At 45.1% G+C, this 17,462-nt stretch overlaps 1 protein-coding gene across 2 annotated transcripts in view; it reads right to left on the reverse strand.

Annotated features, from left to right (window-relative positions):
* FAT3 (FAT atypical cadherin 3) overlaps nt 1-17,462 on the reverse strand; it is a 741,111-nt gene that overhangs the window by 57,825 nt on the left and 665,824 nt on the right. For both annotated transcript variants that reach the window (XM_078658413.1, XM_078658412.1), the window contains exon 21: nt 16,261-16,729. In XM_078658413.1, coding sequence (XP_078514539.1) covers nt 16,261-16,729 — 469 coding nt within the window. The remainder of the gene's footprint in view (nt 1-16,260; nt 16,730-17,462) is intronic.

Consider the following 17,462-nt stretch of genomic DNA (forward strand, 5'->3'; position numbering starts at 1 on the left):
TTTTAATTGCATGTTTAGTTTCACAGAACCTATTGTAATATTACCTGAAACGTATTCCCCTAAACTGAGTCCTGCTGGAAGCTGTTAACTCAATCAGCACTTAACCTTTAATTGACCTTGTAAAGTTTATACATGGTGTAACAGAATCCCTGTCCTTCAACTATCCTGAAAACGTTTCACAATGTTTATGAGATGACTCCAACATGTGGGAGCTCTCTCTGGCCCTCATCTGTATGCGTGACATAAGCAGCACACTTACCTGTGACCTGCTGGAGTTATGCTACTTGCCTTCTGGGCTCTGTCAGATTCATGTTTTATTACTGTTGGCTGCTTGGCATTCAGCTGCTGTAAACCACCAGCTAGGCTAATCGGGTGATTTGATCCCCCTCTCTGCCCTCTGTGGACCATGGCCATTTCCGCATGATATATTTTGAATTTAAATGGTACCAACATTGTTTGAGCTGGTGTGTGTGGTACTTTAATATGTATTACACACAAAAAAAGAGTTTATCTAGGAACCATATTTCAAGATACCACATTGGTGCAACAAAGCACTGTACAATCCTGTCCTTGAGCGAGTCCTCAGATGTGACCGCTCTCTGATATGTGGCTGTCTGTACTTGTGACCTTTCTTAGATGATCATAAAGTCTCCTTTCCAGTACATCCTGGATTGCAGGAGACAGCTAGCTCTAAATCAGCACACCTAGGAGGTCGTCACAGGCCTAATGTTGCATTTACTGTGTAGTGGTTTAGGTGTGGTATGTTTATCTTCCCAATGTTACTGAAAGCTACGTAGTGATAGGGAGCTTGCACCACATAAAACAGTAACAACCAATCACCAAACAAATGATGCAATCAGCACAAGTCAAACTTTACCCTTCTGACTGTGGGATGTATGTTATTTGGGATAATTGTGACCGTGACTTTCTTTTTTTGATTTTATAGTTGTATTTATTTATTTGGAATTTTATATAGCGCGTAGTTACCCTCGGGCATCCCAGCGCTTATCCAGGCAGCGACAATAACCACAGAACCAGATCAGTCACATCACATAGGAAATAGATGTGTTTTCAGAAGCTTCCAAAAACGAAGAGTGCAAGTCTCTAAGCGCATCCTCAGCGGAAGCGCGTTCCAGAGAGTGGCTGTGTGAAATCGGGTGCATGCCCTGTAAAGTCAGTATTAACTATTACACTCTCCCCATCACACTCCTTTACCCCAGGTGTTTTCTTTTTCACCTCCTCCTCCTCCTTGACCTTTCCTCAGCTTTTGACACGGTCAAACATGTGAACCTCCTTGAGCTGCTAAACACTAGAATGGGTTTATCCGGGACTGTTCTCAAATGGTTCACGTCCTTTCTACATAACCGGACTCAGAAGTTCAAGATTAACAATGTGTTGTCCTCGCCTGTGCCAGTCGACTTAGGCGTTCCACAAGGATCCTCCCTCTCACCCACACTGTTCAACCTCATCATGGAACCACTTGCCTCCTTGCTCCAAGCATCCAATGTACACTTCCATATGTATGCCGATGACACTCAACTCTACCTAAAGGTACAATCCCCGGATGATATCAAACTCCTGAATAACACTCTCACAAAGACCCAATCGTGGTTGGCCGACAACCACCTCAAACTAAATGCTCTGAAAACTGAGTTCCTTCTGATAGCACCCCCTGCAAAATCTACCACCATCCAACTTTGGCTCAACAACTTAACTGCACTCAATGTTCGGCCCACCATCGTGGACTCCGCGAAATCCTTAGGTGTCACACTGGACGCAAAGGTCAACATGCAACAGCACATTAGTAGAGCAACGAAAGGAGCTAATTTCCAAATCAACACATTGAGAAAGTTGAAACCCTTCCTCCCAGCCAAAGACTTCCAAAATGCAGTTCAAGCCCTAGTCATCCCCCGCATTGACTATGGAATTGTGACCCTCAGTGGCCTCCCTTTAGCAACAACTGCACCCCTAAGAGCTTCCTTGAACGCTGCCGCGAGACTCATCACGGGCTCAAGAAAACACTCTCATATAACCCCTGACTTGAAATCTCTGAAATGGCTGCCTTTTGAAGCCAGAATACAACTGAAAATCGCTTTGATGACACACGCGGCTGTACACCACAAGGCACCTAACTACCTCACTCAAAAGCTAACTATATCAGGAGGGTCGAGATCCAATAGAAGTTCAAAAAACTTACTATTGAAACCTCGCAGATTCCGGAAGGAAAAAACATACAAACGCTCCTTCTCAGGAATGGCGCCGAGGATCTGGAACGCACTCCCTCCCGAAACCAGGCTTATCTCCTCCACGGCCTTCTTTAAGAAAGAGGTGAAAGCCATCCTCATGGCTAAGTTCACCTGAACTTTAATGTCTGTTCCTCATTGACTTTCGTGCCGCTTGGATATTACTGGTTTCATGATTGTCTAATGTCAAATAATGTCATATTTTGCATGATCTAGATTTGTTTATTCCTCTTGTTTACCACAAGTACATGATGGTCAGTCGATCCTGTTATGCTACTCACTAAATATCTATTATTGGACTACTCATGTTAGCCTACTTTGTATCGAGGCCCCTTCCCCTTGCTCCCTGTAACTTTTAGATACTTATAGTATAAGTTCTCCTGATTTTTATCGTAATTGTATGTAAGACTCAGTATCGTCTTTTATTTTTCGCTTATCTGATTGCTTACTGACATTCTATTAGAACATGACTGCTATCCGATCATGCTACTGAAGTTTATATTGCACCCAATATTATGTCACGTCACCCTCATGCTATCGTCACCCCCTGTTTCTGTGAAGCGCTCTGATATCTGTAAAGATCTTGTTCGCGCTATATAAAACTCTGAATAAATAAATAAATAAATATACATGTTCCTCTTTGACACTCACTTTGATAGACAGTTTAACAGTCTGTCAGGGCCGATTGGCCCTGCAGTCAGTAGAGGCCGCTACCATGGCAGAGGGCGGGGGAGGGGTATGAGGTTGGGGGGATGGACGGCAAACCAAAAAAAGAACTTACCTTCTCCTCGCCGATTGACACTCTTTATTCTCCTGTGGCGCCCAGACTCCCCTGCGGCCAATCCAGCGCCTCTCTCATGCTGCTATCAGCATGAGAGAAGCATTGGGACTGGCCTGAGCGGGCTTGTTCTCCACTCCAAAGGGGACAGGAAGCCTACGCCTGCTATTCTCTCCATTCGGCAATGCAGCTTGGGTTGGGGAGATGTCAGTGCGCATGATGGTTTGCCCATTTTGAGACAGCCGGCCACACCGTCATGCATAGTGAAAGCAGTGCCACCCCTCCTCCTGTCACTGTCCCTCCCAATATGACCCCGCCCATGGGAGGTGGCAGGAAAAATAAAAATAAAATATACATGTTTTATCATCATTTTATTTTTCAGATTTCGAGGCCACTGGAAGAGGAGGCGTCGCTCCTCTGCCGTAGCGGAGGAGCCGCCACTGTCAACAGTGAAAAAGTGATTGGTTAGAAAACACTTTTATGTATGTCTTGCCCATTTACAGCAAATCAATCATTGCAATAAAGGTTTTGTGCATTTCCTAGAGTGCTGACCAGACCCTAGGTGTATCAAAAAACCCACAGTCCACTTGCAGAAGATGTTTAACCACATGCGCGCGGCGGTTTTTCCTGCTGCGCGCTGAAGTTTTTAAAACCCCGCGGTTCATGACGAGCTCAGCTCGTCATGAGCGCACGACAGGTAAAGCTCATGACGAGCTGAGCTCGTCATCGGCGCAGAAGGGGTTAAGGAGTGAGAAATTGCATCATCTTTTTAGAATGTGGACATACTTGGTAAACTTTACTAGCAGGGATGCAGGAGAGTGATAGCTTGATTAGTGTCCACATTGGAGGAGTCGCAGCTGAAGAAAGAGTGTGAGTCTCAATGGAATGTGAAGGTAGTTTTTGAAGTTTTCAAAGAATTGCAGAATAGAAAGTTATACAAAGTAAATGTACAGTGGTGGGATGGTGCACTTTCCAGTTGTGTGTTGGACGAACAATGGAAATATTCTTCCTATTAAAAGGATACAATACTCAAAGTGTTGCTTCCTTTCAGATATCATTGCACACATCAATTGTCGAGTAATGCTGGGATACCACATACTTCCATTGCATTACATGAAACTGCATTCTCCTTAACCAATGATCTTACATTGAAATATCAACTTCGTCCTCATGAACCATGCACCTCAAAGTCAAACCTTATGGAAGCTAAGATGCTGTCAAATCAAGAGCATATCCTCTCTGTACTCTGCTGTTCCTGATTTGGTCACCTTCCATCCCCACCCTGAATGTAGCAACCCACATGAGCAATTTAAATTTCATTTCCAAATCCAAGATGGAGCATCTGCAGCAAATCAACAGACTCATCAAGACCTCTTTTTAGGTCTTACCTACAGACAGCTTGTAGCTGTCCTTTGTAGAAAGACCTATTGTAGACAATGCAAATAGTTATAGCGGGCTTAGGGTTGATCAACCCATTGCATATCATTGGTTATTTTGCTTACTACTTATTCAATGGTTTTCCTTATTTTTCTTGTTTTTGTTTCTCCTCTGGAACGTAGCTACTTCACCATCCTTTTCAAAGAACGACTTATATCTTCCCACTGATCTACTTAATTCTTTCTGTTTTAGCATGCCATGGGTGTGCATGTACTTTCTTGCTCCCTCCCCCTTTCTTCTGTGTGTTACTTCCCCCTTTACACCCTCAGCCCCATGCTCTTTCTGTTGCTGTCTCATCCTAGAGCCTGTCCATTGCTATACCCACCTCTACCCGCCCTGCTCAGCTTTGCTTTTCAACCTCCCTCTGTTGATTTCCAGCTCCCTGCTGCTCATCAGAAGCTTCCAGTTGTTTCACATTAACCTTTTTATTTATAATTCCCCCCCTCTTGCTTCTCTGTTGCTCCCCTGACACTCCGCGTTTGGTGCACCCTTTCCATTGTCCCCACACCCTGCCATGCTGCCCTCTCACTCAATACTGGCTGACGCAATTGGCTGTGCCAATGCTAGATGCATTTATGATTCACCGGCATTAGCTAATCCAATAGTGGTGACCAGCCATACAACAAGCATAGAAAACATTGCTTCTATACTTTCAAGATGGCTTTCACATTGCGTGATGCATTATAATATTGCAACGTGGTGACTTTATGGAAAGTATAGAGAATATTGCTTTGTATATTTACTACACTTTCAATATGCCTGGCACGTTTTGTCCTGCAAAGTGACAACTTGAGTGATGGCCACCATGAGATTGTAGAAAGTACAGAAAAAGAAATATCTATACATTCTAGAAGGCTGCAGCATTGTTTCATCACATTGCGTGGTGCAACGTGATTGCTGTTTTGAAAGTATAGAATACAATGGGGCATATTTACAAGCCCCAATTGCCACCGGAGCGTCACTTTTTTTGATGTTCCGGTGGCGTAATATCATTTCCCATATTTTCAACGTGGCGCTAAGCCACTTAACTAGGCTTAACGCCACCTTGTAAATATGCAATTTCCGCTGCAGTGCTCTGTGGCAAAAGGGCATGCAATAGGTGGTGCTGTGGGCGTTCCACCACAACACTCATTACTTTTTTATGCTGCCCCAGATTTACAAGACTGAGGTAGTGACATAAATAGCGCCATTCTAACACCATGGATCCAGGCGTTAGAATGGTGATGCGAGAATGAATCTATTATTTCTCCTTGTTTTTTGCTTTTTCCATGTAAGCTGCATTGTGCAGCACACATAGAAAGAGCAAATCGCCATGAATGATTGTTATGTGCAGAAAGGTGTCCCTTTCCACACATACACAATAGTCCCTGCAGTGCGGCACCCTTGCAAAACGGCGGCAGGGTGCCTGTGCTGGCACCAGCCGTTGTAGCATTCTTGAAAACTCTACCATCAAAGAAGAATCCCAGAAGCTGTTTTCCTGATGTTTGTATATGTATTTTTCAAACATTTTCTAGAGGATTTCTGCTTCAATGTTGGGAATATCTCCCTTTTTCAGCACTCAATTCCCACCCTGGGCAGTCAACACTTGTGAGGCATTATCAGTGCCATCAGTTATAAACTGGTCAAGACAGGTTTTAAAGTTTCACATAATAATAGGCTGCATTATTTCAATTCTCACAATTGCACTAGCATTCTCAATACAGTGCTGTGGGATCGTCTTTGGTCAGTCACCTGTATTACACCTACTCCTGTGGGTTGTTAGAGCATTGCGCATTCTTGAGTCTTTTGCCCAGTAGTTAATTTGCTAAATAAACAAATAAGTGCAGGGGCATAAAGTGTTTCTTGGGAGACTGCTGAGAAGACTGCCACGTATCTGAGATGCCGAATACGAAGTCTACATGTTCTAGACTTAAATTCTTGCCTCTTTCTTCCACCATCCTCTGTTTCCAGTCTCTTTTTCTTCCTATTGCAAGTTTCTTTCCATCCAGGCTTTCTCTCCTTCTAACTGTTTTCCTTATCTCCTTACTTCAATAATTTCTAACTTTCTTTCTATTGCTTTGGGTCACAATCTGATCAGGAAAAATAAGTCCCAGTCCTCAAATATGTGCATGGCATGGTAGCGGCTGCTAGGGGCTGTAGTGGTGAAAAAATCCACTTACCTGCTCCTCCATCCGACCCAGGAATCAGGACGTACACAGGCTCCCAGACTCCCCTAAGGCGATCACGACGCCGCTGTCACTAGCATGACAGCAGCGTCGTGATTGGTCTGAGCACCATGGTTCGGCGCTCAGGCAGGGACTGGGGTGCTGTGCATGTTCTCCACCCAGGCTGTGCAATACAGTGCGCATGAATATTTGGCCGGCCCAAACCAAAACCGTCATGAGCACTTAGAAATTGCCCACCACTCCTCCACCTGCTCTGTGGGCAGACTAGCCCCACCCACCACACCCTCCCCTAAACAGAGCCAGTTTGGAAAAATAAAATGATAATGACATGGTGTTATTATCATTTTATTTTTCCTGTGGGGCGATGCTCCTCCGCCTTAGCAGTGGAGCTGCTGCTTGTGTCGCTATCCAACACCTGTGATCACCAGCAAAAATCAAGCAGTGCTTTTGCCTGGGCTGGCACTTACTCCAATCAGATATGTATATCTGCCATTTCCCTTCTAACGTTGTTTTGGTGCTCTAATGCTCTTATGATTCTGTTATGTTAATCGCCCCTTATGAGTGGGTTGTTTTACAGTATATATAATGTGATTGACTGAAAATTGTCTGATGAAACAACTTCACTGATACAAAGCATGTAGACCAAGACTCGTGAAAAACAATTCTGAATAACTGTTGCAAGAATAAAAGTTATGCTAGACTTTACACAAGTCTATCTCTGGGCAAAATATTTTTCCCCAGGGAGAAATCCCTTCTCTCACACAGCTCCCCCTAAATATTTCCACCAGGGATGTGGGATTTAGTCATGCACTTGACAGGGGGTAATGTTTAACTGTGTCTAGGCTGGGGAAGGGTGAAAGAAAATGTTTGTGAATACCAACAAACCTATGAGTTTGATGTTGTGCACTACCTTCAAATGGTATCCCTGCCCTGTAATGACCACTCTCCTCATGTGGGAGGTATATTTACTCAAGGTTTGGGTACATGGTAAGTTCTGCCTGTGTAAGTGAGTGAATTTGCATGGAAGTGTAAACGTCTCAACACTACGTAGTCCCTGCAGCCTGATGCCCTGTCCAACATAGGGAGGCAACACGTTGCAGGGATTTATCGGGCCGCACAGTATTGCTTCCCAGGTCCTTGCTCCAGGAAAACTTCTTCAATCCCAAAAGTTCACAAGCGATATGCAGGAAACTTTGGGCTTAGGGAATGGGGAAAAACTCTGGGTCGCCATCTTAAGTAGAGATGCTGGTATTCCAGGCACTAGGCTGCTATGAGAATGTTCACACTCTGGCTTAAGTGCCACTTTGTTTTCAATTTTGCTTTCCCTTCAAAAATACTTCCCCAGCTTTGTTCTAAGGGAATCTGCAAAGTATTTTGGAAACTTGCATGAAGAGCCCAGTCATAGTGGCTGATCTGCTGTCCTTGAAACCTCCGAGCCTGGGTCCTAAATACCGTTTTGAGGCTTAACAGCAATCTCCCTGTGCTTAAAATTGTAATTTATCTGATAAAATGCATTTATAAATGTGTGAAAATGTAAGTGTAGAATTCAAAGATGTGAAAACCTCTTTTTAGGTATAACTTCTCAGCTGTGAAAATAAAGGTGGGCTCGTGCTACATAAATATCCATACATACATACACTGAGCGGGTGTAATTCTACATGTGAGTTACTGAATTAAGAGTATCAGCTCCTGTTTTGTGACTACCAACGGTGAAATCACACTTAGATATAATGCAGTTTGCACATATAAATTGAAGTTCAGGGTGCAAATTGTTTTGTGGATCCAACCGGGAGACGCGCATCACAGCCTTCTAATCTACTAAGTGCTTGTGGCTGCAGGAAACTGGTCCACTCAGCTCGGCACTATTTAACAAAACACTGCCAATACCACAAGTATTGCCTTTTTTTTGCTACCACCCCAATGTTCATCCCTATTATTATATCGTCTACACGCCGGCCATCTTCAACCACAGTTTCTGTCATTCCGCACGCCCACTGTCCAGCTACGTTGTTGCTTGTGAAGCGATAGCCTGTAAATCTCTCCTAAACCCAGTATCTAACTCACTTCACTTCCACAGCAATCCAACGCTGTTCATGGGGCTTGAAATCTGGTTACAGTGCACTGCGCCTTCACATTCAGTGACCAAGTTATAAAGCGGCTTTTTCCCTGATGTATCGTAACCATGACCATGTAATGCTTACATCAACAGCACAGTGGGCTTTAGTTCTCAAATGTCAAGCCTTTTCTCATACAAAACCTACACAGGAAAGGTTTATATGAAAAATATAACCACACACAACCACTGAAAGCTTACATACTTTGTGCCACAGAGTAAATCAAGTTTTACAAACTAGTAAAGATGTTATTCTAGAGCCCAGCAGCCAATACCACAGAGCACGAAGTTACAGTCCGAAAAAACTGAATCGATAAAAATAAAAGGCGCTGTGTTCCTGGGCCAAGACCAAAATAATTCTTTTGCCATTGAGCCTAAATACAATTCCATTCGGGGCCATTTGCCGTGCCAACAACCAGCGATGCCGCCATGGTGGAAGACATGTTGCAATTTGTGGCTCTAGCGGAGTTTGACATGGAGTCGGGTTCCATTTTGTCCAATGTTAAGAGCCTGTTCCTATAATGGATTCCAGATGCCCGCGCTCACAGACGCTGTGCCTGGCACGACTCTGGGCCTGCCCTCTTATAATGAACTGGTTTATAGAACCACTAGAGTGAACTTAGAGCTCATCCTGATGACGATTCATCATTTACTGGCGGCGCTGGGATAGCAAAGGCACGACCGACTGATTCGAAAACCAGAGGCAGCAAAAATCCCACAGGACTCTTTCCTGGCCTCTGTTCAGGCTGCGTATTCCAGCTCTTGCCTTTGTACAGCAGCCCAAGGGGAACAGTTTGATTCATTTAAAATTTTACGATACATCTCAAACACATTTGAAATGCCCTGTAGAAGAGCGAAAGAGGATTGAACCAATTGAGAGAATAAATGGCGCTCACCGGCTGATTTAAGTGTACTGGAGTATTAACACATTGCTATGTCTACTGTGTACTATAATTCCACTTGTGTGCCCCCTTAAGAGAGCCATCCGGCTAGCTCCTTCAGAGAATACTTGACCTACTGCGCTAAATTGACTCGAGGGTTCTTCGTGCCACCTTGTCGCTTCAGTATTATTGTTGATTTCATGACACACACTTGCTCTACCGTCATGCGCGAGCTTACATGCATGTGCCCTTACAACGAGGTAGCTTGCAGGATACTGATGTTTGATTGAGAAAGGTGAGCTTAAGCTATGTAAGGAGAACAAATAAATTAAGAGGGTACAGAGGAGCTGCTCCTGAAACCCTGAAAAGTGAGGACATCTTTGGCCTTCCAAGACCACAAGAGTTGTTATGTGGGCATAATAGCAATGGCGTCCATTTTGATGCCTCGTCCTCTAAAACATCTTCAGGCTTACCCCACTGGAGAATTTTGAGCTCCATTTATAAAGTCAAAAAGTAAAACATTTGATGGGACAAGCCCGCCTAGTGTAACCACCCAGGTTTCATCACAGTCAGTCTGAAATCATGGCTGTATACCGGTCCATCGCTTCCTTAGACTATCATTTGTGCCTAGTGCATTTTGGTGTTATTTTTACTAAAAACACAAAAAATTCATATCTCACATTCCCCTAATTTGATTTTTGTTATTTTGGTGTCATTTTGTTTATTAATTTTTACTCTACGTTTATAATTTGGTTTGGCATTTTTATTGTTTGGTATTTTGAGTGTTGTTATTGTTTAGGTACTCAATAAATAATTTACATATTGCCCTAAATTAAACATATCTGCTCTGTGTCATAACTACCAGGCCATTGAGCTCAGGCTCATGCGGAGACTTTAGGGCTCCGCAAGACATGTTTTTGTTATTCCTTGAGGTGAGCAACCACGAACCCCAAATAATGATGAAGACGGCTTGTATCCCGCTCAGCTACTCTGAGGAGTGTCCCAGTGGCCAGCACTTGTCAGATGTGATAGAGGTTCTGATGTTTTAATCTTGCACAAAAAGCCAAGTTTTCAGCCTTTTTTTAAATGCTGAAACATTGCTTACTGGACGGACCTTGAGAGGGTGCTTATTCCAAGCTGCTGTTCCTAGATGGGTAAGTGACCTACTTCCCACTCTAACATGCCGAATTCTGGGAGTCACTGCTAGCAATTTATTGTCAGACCTCAGATTTTTTGACGGGGCATAGAAACTGAAACTTGTTCTAAGGTAGACCGCACTGGTCTGGTAAAGTGCCCTGGGAACTAGCACTAGAGCCTTGAACAAGATTATTTTCCTGATAGGAAGCCAGTGTAGAGTGCGCATGTGAAGTGACATATGTGCTCTAACTGGCAGATTCAGAAGAAAATGGGCTGTCATGTTTTGGACCACCTGAAGCCTATTCAACTAGTGTTTGCGCAAACCAAAATCGATGGCATTACCGTAGTCCAACCTCGAGGTTATCAGGGCCTGGATAACCATTTGTTTTTGCAGTGAAGGACAGGCATTGCAGGAACTTTTTTAGGGGCCACAGTATAGCAAAGCAGGTACCTACCACTGACTTTATTTGTGACTTAAAGGACAGACTATCATCAAATTTCATTCTTAAGTCCTTAACGATGCATCTTTGCAGGTCTAGTGGGGGGGGAGGCATCTTCTAAGGTTTGCCAGATTTCTGGAGAAGTATTGCCAAAGAAAATAATTTCTCCCTTGTCAGCATTACACTTGAGCTGGCAAACGGCCATCAAATAGAAGACCATGGTCAGGCAGGTTTTTATTCAGCATCCCTTAAATCTCTTCTCTCTTTCCACATGTGAACAACAGCTTAGTTTTGTTAGCTTAGAATATAACTTTAGCCCTTAGGGCTTCTGTTAGCTGAGCAAGAGGAGTGAGATATGTATTCAATAAAGTTGGGCTCAAGGCCGAGCCCTGGGAAATTCCCACTGTCAACTCATGTGGTTTCGAGGAGAAAGGAGGAGTCCAAACCTGTTGACTTCTGCCTTCTAAAAAGGAGGCTACCTAGCCTAAGGCTTGACCCTCTATACCAATTGATTGTGTTTCAAAGGCTGCTGATAAGTCTAACATGGCAAACACAAGGAAATGATGGACGGAGCACTGAAACTTTTCAGACACTCACCCCCAGTCACAGTTCTAGGTTGAATCCATCATCGTTCTTTAGCTCACTTCGCCACCCCAGTTCCGAACCAGCCATATGCAAATCAGTCTTGACCCTGTTCCTCATGGGAACAGTCCAGTCCCGAACTGCCAAGCCAGGTCTTCCCTGAACCGGAAACAAGCATCCTGGGACCGGGCTCAGGGAAACGTCCCTCATCAGCAGGCTAGCTTGAATCCAGTGGCAAAGTGAGCAAGGGTCGGTCCGCTTTGGATGAAGGCAGAACCTCGGCACTGATCCTGTTAGACCTGAACGTGGCCTTCGATGCGGTCTCCCATAGGATTCTGTTACATCAGTTAGAGGAGATCGGGGTCAAGGATAAAGCACTGGAATGGTTTGCATCCTTTCTGACTGATCGTCATTCCAGGTCTCTGCCCCTCCTTTCACTTCTAGTGTCTATCCTTTTAGCTGTGGTGTGCCACAGGGATCTGCTGTTAGCCCCACTTTATTCAATATCTATGTTCGACCTCTGGCCCTTTTGGCAAAAGCGCAGAACATTGCCATGGTATCATATGCCGATGATACCCAAGTGGTGTTCACATTCTCCAACAACCTCAAGCAGGACCAGGCAAAATTTCAAGACGCTCTTTTGGCCATCTCGGATGGGATGGGGGACAATTGCCTGCACCAAGTCCGAGGTGCTCTTGGTGGGCAGAGACACCCATTCATGGGGCAACCAATGGTGGCCGATGGCTCTGGGGTCTCCTCCCCAACCGAAACGGTGGTTAAGAATTTAGGAGTTCTGATGGACATTACCCTCTCATTTGAAGGTCATGCCAAGGAATTTGTTTTGGCCTTCTAAGTGGCCTGAAGCCCATTCTGGGATTTTTTGATGCACCTACCCGGCAGATGATCATCCAATCCACCGTTCAGTCTCGCCTGGATTTCTGCAATTGGCTACTACTCTGCGTAAATAAAGCTGTGACCAAAAAACTTCAACGGGCCCAGAACGTGGTGCCCCGGATGCTTTTTGCACTACCTAAGCACCGCCATACCTCAGACCTTCTCCGTTGACTCCACTGGTTGCCGAGAGAACAGAGGGTCTACTTCAAGACGCTATGTCTCACTCATAAGAGCTTGTATTGCATAGGTCCGCAAATCCTGAACGAATTGTGCTCTATGTATGTTTCGGCCCGAGGCCTGCACTCTGCAGACCTCCATCTGGCCTGTGTCCCAAGAGTGGGCAGGGCAAGAGCTGGGGGCCGCCCGATCAAAGCTTTGGCACCTGCCCTCTGGAACTCCATCCCTCTAGTTACTCGTGGCATACAGGTTCATTGGGCCTTCAAGAAAATGATCAAGAGGTGGCTTTTCTCCAATCTATAATTATTTTCTCTTCTCTGTCTGGGCCTGATACCTATAGCACTGGGACGCCCCATTGCTGGGGCAGCCATGCACTTTATAAAAACAGTTAACATAACATAACAGAGATGGATTGCTAAGGTGACAAGGGTCAGAGATGGCAGTGACAGTCCAAGATATTTGACTGCAGTGATAAAGGTAAGGGTATTGGGTATGGGCTGTCGAGCAGGGAAGTAGGGAAAAGGATCGAAGACATACTATAAAATCAGAGACAGAGGACAGCAGAGAGAGAGGGACAAAGATCAAGGCAAGGCAGCTGTAGGTGCAAAAATCAGAGGTGGCAGATTGCAGACCCAGAAAGAGACAGGACACAGCAGACACAATTATCAGAAAGAGACAGGACTGTTGAGACAGAGACATATGACAGCTGGGAGGTGTATCAGATACAAGACATCAGAGATAGACAAAGATCGAAGGAGAGAGACAGATATAATTCGGATCCGACATTTATCATTTACATCAACGTACAAATAATACAGGAGCAACAACACACAGCTGAGACCAGACACATGTATGTCAGCAAAGAAAACAAAATGCACATACGTAAGTCAGTGAGGGAGCCTTACCTGGATTTGTGGTGCTGGAGAACTGTGAGGTTAGCTGGAAAGGGGGTACCAGGACACAAGAGTATGGGTGCTACCCAGGCGAACATAGGGGTGCATCGAGAAGCTCACCAACCCAACATAGATGTTTGTCATCATCGCTAATGATGATGCAACTTCTCGTAAAACATATAACCTTACACCGTAATTTACAAACATTCCACCTGATTGATAATGCTGCTATGGATCGTAAGAAGACGAACAATAATGAGATGCAAAGACATGTGCCTGGCACAAAGAAAACAGTCCTGGACCCTGAGATTGAACCACACTGCCAGAGAGTCTGGACCACTCCCTGGGAATTCCCAAATATAAGGATAGCTCGGAGGGTTGAGTTTTTACTGCAGATACCAGTGAGTAACCTGCAAATCACTGGTTCCTCTCCTAATGGTTATTTGGGTACATCATTTTGATGTTTGTGCATCAGCCGTGCAGCATGCTATTGAGCAACCACCTCACACAGTTAGAAGAGAATGAAACCAGCATGCACCAACCAATAGGAAGAAGGGAAAAGAATGACGATGAAGCAAACCAATGGAAAATAAAAGGAGAGCTCTAAGCCCTTTTTAAGATTTTTTTTAAGAAACAAAAGATCTTGCAAGCGACAGCGCGTGGGCGGTTTCAGGCAACACGTATATAAGTTTGCACTCGGTGCGGTAAAAAAAATATTTTTAACTCCCTTGTTTTATCTTAAACATTACGGGTATGGCTTTTGGCAGACAGGGTACTCTCGGGTGCCCGCAGACATGGTACTCTCGGTCTGCCCACATCATTTAGAAATGGGCGGATTGTACGTTTTCTGTTGATAGAGATCCCATTGGGTCCATCAACAGGAAGCTTATACTGCTGGTTTGATTTTTTTGTTTTTTAGAACCAAGCTCCCATTTTGGGAATTTGTTCTTGAGAAACAAAAATGTTTACAAGTCATGTGAATGGCTGTCAAAATTAATGGTGGCTGTGCACCAGACTTTTTCTACCTTCAATGGAACTGCCTGAAGGTGGTTTCTTTCCAGATACTGAGATTACTGCTGGGCCGATGGTCACCTCTACATTTGGTAGATGGTAGTCCATCAGAATGTTGGAGTTAATATTTTCCAACACCATGGCAGATGGGGTACTATCTTCCAAAGCCCATACCAGGCCCTAAACCCCCTCATACTTTTTGCAGCAGCCTATGTTGTGCTGTGAAATGCATTTTCAAAATAATGGCTTGCATATTCGCAGTGCTTTCAGTCATAGACTGGAACTCATAGCATTATAACTACACATCACTATTCAGTAGACTGCCAACCAGGATTCCGTTCTGTGAATGTTTTACACCCATCTGTAGTGATCGCTAAACATGTTCAGCTTTCATTACCAAAAATTGCATTTCCTATTGTTTACTTAAAATTACCTTTATTTTTCATTTAGTGTGTATGCAGCAGGGTTGGATTGGGAATGAAAATCGGCCCGGGCACACACAAAAAAAAATCGGCCCACATTTGCATTAACACTCATCAAATCACTGCGTTGGTGTAATCTTATAAAAAAACTTTAGGGGGGGGGGGGGTAAATGCACGCGTTAGTTTAGACTGGTGAAACAAGTGAGGCCACTTCTACTCAGGCCCCCTGCCCCCGCTCAGTATGTGCAGACATTAATGGGCCGGCCGGCGAGACAAAGGGAGTGATACCTCTGCCTGGTGCTAAACGGAGGTAATGAGCGCCCATCTGCCCCTAGAAAGGCCACTCAGACACCCCCTGGGCCGCTGACTGTATCAGAAGAACAGAGACAGCGCCCAAATAGCCCCCCAGACTGCTTAAAAAAAACAGCCCACAGCAGCCCTTGGACACCGGCCCCTCGGGCATTGCCCGAATGCCCGCGTTACCAATCCGACGCTGGTATGCAGTATATGTATGTGCATTTGCCTGAAGGTGAAAGGCTAAAGGGGCCCGTTCTAATACTTCCTGACTCTGCCTCCATTGCACTCAAGTTGCCATTTCTGAAACTGTTTTAATGCACTTCAACCTCTGGGAGAGCTGCGAAATACTCTGTAAGGCTGTCATTGAGGCCTCGTCTCCAGAGCAGCTATAGAACGGGGAATGTGCTGAAAGCTGCAGCTGCCTGGATTAAACCACACGAGGAGGAGGGGGCGAGTACTTTGGGGCTGAAGTCCTTTTAGCCTAATGGAAGTTGCATGTCTCAACCTCGGAATGCTAAATGGATGCATGTACATTTTTCTTTCCAAAACAGCTCGCTGACCTTGGTGTTCATCTAGACGCCACGTTACACCACTGCTAGAAATATATCTAAGCGCTACACAAATAAAGCTGTGATATGTATTAATATTTTTACAATTCCGGCAGGCATGTATATATACGATAATATGAACCGTGTCGTAAATTACTATCCAGAGAACATTGCTCATGTTGTTTCCAAAAATATTAAACAAGGGAAAGAATAAAATCTAGCTAGAAGTACCGCATACTCACCACCAGATGGCACACTCGTACAGCTCCCGCCATTTTGGCAGGGATTCCTCTCGCACGCATCGGGATACAGCACACAGCCAAGCTTTAGCTCGGTCAGGCCGACCACTTCTGCAAAGCTGCTGCGCTTGTTCTGGAGAGGCAGCTCGTTGCTGTTCAGCACCACCGAGTCCAGGCAGCCCTGGAAGCCGCCCAGGACCTGGGTCGTCCTTTTGTCAGTCAGGCTGCGGACGTTCTCCACTTGCACCTGGGCCCCGAAGTAAATAGAGCTGTCAGTGCTGAGGGTCTGGAAGTAGAGGGGGGCTTTGCGGCGCTCCACGTAGCTGTCGTCGAGGGACAGGCTGGTGAAGTTCCGGTTGAGCTCCAGGAAGACGGTGTGCCAGTTGCCGTCGTTCACCGCTCTGCCAGAAATGCCCAGAATGCCCGGGCCGCTGCCACAGTCCAGCTGGAACCACAACTTGCCTTCCACGATCTTCGGGTAGGGTGCAAGAAAAGGAAAATGCAAACGAGTTAGAGCTTTACACAGATGACTTTCAATCAAGAATAGAGTCCTGATTATTAAAATCAACATCATCTTATTACTCTCATTACCATATTATTGACAACTTCATAATGTTTACATATTTATTATTATTGTTGTTGTTTATATTATTATTAACATTATTATTTCAGCAGCAGTCTCTAGGAATTTGATATATCCCATAATGAGATCCAGGGACGAGGGAACAGCTTTATGGAGAATACATTCACTGCTGGCTTTAGCGCTGGTGGCGCCAAGTGCGACAATAATTTCTGGCGCCCCCGTACTCCCTTACCACCTCCTGAGATTCTCTCACTACCACTGGGCAAAAGTGTCCCTCATCTCTCCAATCAGAAGTTATTGCTAAATACAGAGCCCCCCTCATAAAGCCAGCACCTCCTCCACAGAGCAGCGCCAAGTGCGGCTGCACCGGTCACACTGCCGTAAAGCCGGCCCTGAATACATCTGTATACTGCAGCAGAAGCTTCTCAGCAGGCCCATTTTGGGCCCCTGGGGGCCGTTCATGCAGCATAGCTACAACATCGGCCAAAAACCGGCCCAAGCAAAGAGCTCAGACCCCCCCGGGGGCCGGCTGAGCACTTTGCCGGGCCGTTTTTGGTTCCCAGTCCGGCCTTGCTTCTCAGAGAGGAGCTGCACACAGAATAGCTTGGGGTTTGGGATATCT

Source organism: Lissotriton helveticus, chromosome 8 (genome assembly GCF_964261635.1).
Source record: "Lissotriton helveticus chromosome 8, aLisHel1.1, whole genome shotgun sequence".
NCBI lineage: Eukaryota > Metazoa > Chordata > Amphibia > Caudata > Salamandridae > Lissotriton > Lissotriton helveticus.